Source organism: Ammodytes marinus, assembly GCF_949987685.1.
Source record: "Ammodytes marinus genome assembly, chromosome: 25".
In the NCBI taxonomy this organism is placed as follows: domain Eukaryota; kingdom Metazoa; phylum Chordata; class Actinopteri; order Uranoscopiformes; family Ammodytidae; genus Ammodytes; species Ammodytes marinus.
Genome location: NC_137229.1, coordinates 1,898,407 through 1,903,406, shown reverse-complemented (window position 1 = coordinate 1,903,406; position 5,000 = coordinate 1,898,407). Strand labels below are relative to the sequence as shown.

Genomic DNA, 5,000 nt, shown 5'->3' with positions numbered 1-5,000 from the left:
GATTAAAGGTGCAGTGTGTAATATGACATCATCAAGAAAGTTCTAGAAAGTTCTAGAATGCAACGCTCCCTGGGTAACCCCAACCCTTTCGAATAATAACAGAAGCAACAGTGGCCTTCAAGGACAAGAACAATTCTAAATGTTAAACAATGCACCTGATGACATTCCAATTATGACACTTTCAAGATGGCGGCACTAGGCCTTGGTCCAAAATATGCAGAAATATGGACATATATGAGACCCTTTCTAAGAGAAAAATAAATAATTCAAAAAAAAATTTCAGCTATTATGCACTAAATTAAATGTACTTATGGATATTATAATTACTTTCTACAAAATCTGCTAGGAAATAAAACCCAAAATTCTACACACTGCAGGTTTAAGTGTCTGTTTTGTGTAGCCTAAGTAGTAGGCTATCTGTTACTATTTGCCTTTCTTGTTTTCCATGTTAAAAGTAAGCTACTTGAAAATTGAAAGTAGCCTAAATGTGGTTGAAAGAAAAGGAAATGTTCGGTGTTGATCATATGTGATAGATAAGGGGTCGCTATTGGATGCAGACATTATGAGATTCGGACCTTTGCTGTAAGAAAATGTTGTCAACTGGACCCATTTCAATTTTAGTTGAAGACCCCTCGGTCAGACCAAGAATAATTCAATTGTAGTTCAAGGATGATGTTGTCGATGACGGTATGAAGAAGAGAACTGTGAAATGCAGGTCTTTTAAATGTAGAAACTGGGTTAGATAATATGATTTTTGTATGACTTGACTTGTGACTTGCTTGACCTGAGCAATGACTTGACTTGTGACTTGCTTGATTCTCACCACAGTGACTTGGACTTGCTTGAGACTTGAAGGTTATGACTTGAGACTTGCTTGTGACTTGCACATTAGTGACTTACCCCCATCTCTGCTATTTAGTATGATAGAAAAAGATTTAGGATGTCCTGATTCTTGTGGCCAGATTTAGTATGGTTAGAAATACCCGAATTTTCAACTACGTACATCCGGTCGAGATTTTTAGTGTTGAAAAGTGACGTCACATCGATGGAGCCTCCGTATGAAAACAAACGGGGATGAGACGGATATAAAAGCAAGAGTCAAGATCAAGGAGCCATGTTAGGATGAAATAAATAAGTTAAAGTGTGTCCCAATTGTATGCCTACTGCATCCTAACTAGATTCTTGTTATGGTCAGATGTAGTATGTAGAATAGAGAAAAGAGAGAGAATGAGATTTGGAACGCAGGGAAAGATTTGTTTATTTGTTTTCCCATGTGATCTGTCTTCAGTCTGGGGTCCATTGTGTTCTCACTCTAATCATCTGCAGTGCTGTGTGCAAGAAATAATTCAGACCCAAATAACCTCAGTGTTCTAGCCTCTCTAACTCTGGGGCAGTTACATGTACAGGGATTTACGTTCCAAATCCCATAGTTTTTATTACAGGGCGGTCATCCACTGGGTTAGTCCTGGGTGAGCGTATACCCATGACAAAGGCATTAAGAAAAACTATATAAAAATAGCATTCTTTTGCACTGATGGTCTCGTTTGCTGTTACATGTAATTAATGATCATAAGAGGAAAAATTAGACTGTTTCAGAAATATTTAAAAGTTCCTTGTGGCTACTTTATAGTATGGAAGTTTGGGTATTGGAATGCAGGGACAGTTTCCTTGATGCCTTTAAAGGTGTAGTCAGTGATTCTGGAGAACGCTTGTTGAAAAATCACTTTTTGTCAAAATCTGTGAATATCTCCTCATGATCCACTACCTGTCTGTACTTTTGCGTTTGTCTCTTGGGCATTTGGCCTAATATAACAGGATTATCCTGAAAGAACGCCCACACACACACACACACACACACACACACACACACACACACACACACACACACACACACACACACACACACACACACACACACACACACACACAGAATGTATTTGAGAAGGAATTGGGCAATAAGGCAATACGAAAAAAGTGAAAGGTTTTATTTGCTGCCAATTTTGTTAGAAGAACATTAACTCTCTCTCTCACACACACACACCCACACACACACTCTCTCTCTCACACACACACTCTCCCACACACACACACACACACACACACACACACACACACACACACACACACACACACACACACTTGCTGAGAGGAGAAAGCGGGGAGGCGTTGTTAGTCAGGATGTCTCCTCTTCAAAGAGCGGCTCCATTAAGAGACAGGAAACACTCACTGATTGGCTGAAGGAAGCTCTTAGTCCCACCCTATTGGATTAAACTCAGGAAGTAAATGTTAAATGGACTCCACTTATATAGCACTTTTCCCTGGTTTTCTACAGACCCAAAGCACTTTACATTGTTTTGTACACATTCACCCATTCACACACACATTCATACACCGATAGCAGCAGCAGCTACCACACAGGGTGCAAGCTAACTATCAGGAGACATTTAGGGTTCAGTGTCTCTTTGCCCAGGGACAAATACTCACACGTACACACACACACACACACATACACACACACACACACACACAGACACCCACACAGACACAGACACAGACACAGACACAGACACACACACACACACACACACAGACACAGACACAGACACATACACACACACACACACACACACACACACACACACACACACACACACACACACACACACGCCCACATCCTATTGGACCGGACAGGAAGTGACACTTGCAAAATAAATATTGGATGGTCGGGAATGGTGAACGGAAGCTTGTGAATTTCCTGCATATTTGAAACACACGTGTAGGTCTAAGGAAGAGTGCTCGGGCCACACGGCCACAGGGAGGAAAATACACTAGAAGAGGATTCATTTTTTTATAGGGGGAATCTTCTGTCTGTCTGGTTGCGTTCCGAATCGCATACTCTTTCTTTTTTCTATTCTACATACTACATCCGACGATAAAAATAATCTAGTTAGGATGCAGTAGGCATACTATTGGGACATGCTTTTACTCTCTTATTTCATCATAACATTGCGCCTTGATCTTGTCTCTTGCTTTTATATCCGTCTCATCCCCGTTTGTTTTCATGTGGAGGCTTCGTCGATGTTACGTCACTTCACGTGTGCACTGGATTGTGGGTCAGAATCGCCCAAATAGGATGCAGTTTTCAACACTAACAATCTTGGCCGCATGAAGTAGGACATCCGGGTACTTCTATCCATCCTAAATCTGGCCACAAGAATCGGGACATCCTAAATCTTTTTTCTACATACTGTATAGTAGAAAGTATGCGATTCGGAACGCAACCTTTGTCTTTTTCTTTCTTCCCTGTGGCCCTTATACTCTTTCGTATAGATCAGAGGAAGCAGTTTGTCTTTAAAAATACAGAAGGTCTGGAATCGCTCAATTGACAAACGTTAACTCACTTGAAGGCGGGTGTCTGTTGAAGTTTAAAACTATTGGATCTGCCCAGTGCCACTCTGGATCTGCCAACCAATCGCATAACGTTTGGTCGTGACGTTATGTCATGCGCCGGCTTCTGACTACAACTGAAACTGGCGCACGACCTCAACGTCATTGTTCTCAGCCACTCCCTCTGTATGCTGATTGGACCGCCAAAAATCTATCCAGAGAAAACCTAAGAATATACTGCAGACCCAGACTGACTACTGAAGGGAAATGATAATTGAGCGGAAGTAGGTAGGCGGGAGGTGACAGGCTAATGGTGCACCTGATTATTGATTTAATGATGTCCATCCCAAGTGTCTTCCCTCCCAAGTAACTAAAACAAAGAGTGTTACATCACCCACATCACCCATTGTCTATTTATTTTAAATAGTTTTTAATTTTATTTGTGTACCTGCCTTGCTTTTACACTGGATATGTTTTTTTTTAAATGTACGGCGACCTTGATAATCTTGAAAGGCGCCTCCAAATAAAATGTATTATTATTATTATTATTATTATTATTATTATTATTAAATAACTAATGTCTTTCTGTCCCTGTGTGTCTCAGCACGGCCACCCAGACAGGCTGCAGTGTGGGCTGGAGGTCGGAGGGAGAATCTATCTACTGGACCTGCAGAAGAACCAGTGAGTCTCTCATTTACAGAGTGTCAGTGAACACAACACAGACACACACAGAGTGGGATCTGAAAAGCATGAAAAACACATGACTTTAATTTGATTTGAATATTTTCAAAACAAGGCCTTCAAAGTGTTGAGTTCCACTGAGTATTGAACTCCCTTTACAGAAGTCTCACATTACGGATGAGAACATGGGATACATTTGCCTTTTTTTTTCTTTCTTTTTTTGTATGTCCTTGTTGCGACGGTGCAGGTGTTGCTTTGTGTGTGTAAAAAAAAGATAAAACGACAATGAATATAAAGTCACCTCCATAATCATGCATCATCAGAGGTTAAAACACGAAAAAGCAAAAAAACAAAAAAAAGGTCTTACATTTTTTGATTGCCCTTTTGTATGATAAATACTTGGATAGGGGTTGTAATGTGACAGATATGCAGAGTCTACACACACACTTAAAGGTGCAGTGTGTAATATGACATCATCAAGAAAGTTCTACAAAGTTCTAGAATGCAACACTCCCTGGGTAACCCCACCCCTTTAGAATAATAACAGAAGCTACAGTGGCCTTCAAGGACAAGAACAATTATACATTTTAAACAATGCACCTGATGACATTCCAACTATGACACTTTCAAGATGGCGGCACTAGGCCTTGGTCCAAGATATGCAGAAATATAGACATATATGAGATCCTTTCTAAGGGAAAAAATAATCATTCAAAACATTTTTTTTCAGCTATTATGCACTAAATTAAATGTACTTATGGATATTATAATTACTTTCTACAAAATCTGCTAGGAAATAAAACCCAAAATTCTACACACTGCAGGTTTAACAAAGCTATTGTTACTTTTTGCAGCGATCTTCTTCCCAAACCACCAAACGTTTTCTACTACCTTCCCAACGGCACCGGCGTGTCTGTGAAGGCCCACCCTGT

At 40.2% G+C, this 5,000-nt stretch overlaps 1 protein-coding gene across 1 annotated transcript in view; it reads left to right on the top strand.

The window, feature by feature from the left end:
• adam15 (ADAM metallopeptidase domain 15) overlaps positions 1-5,000 on the top strand; it is a 45,156-nt gene that overhangs the window by 8,586 nt on the left and 31,570 nt on the right. Inside the window, exons 3-4 of the mRNA XM_080053395.1 lie at positions 3,992-4,068; positions 4,923-5,000. The exon at positions 4,923-5,000 is cut by the window's right edge and continues 1 nt beyond it. Of these exons, the coding sequence (XP_079909521.1) occupies positions 3,992-4,068; positions 4,923-5,000 (155 nt within the window). The remainder of the gene's footprint in view (positions 1-3,991; positions 4,069-4,922) is intronic.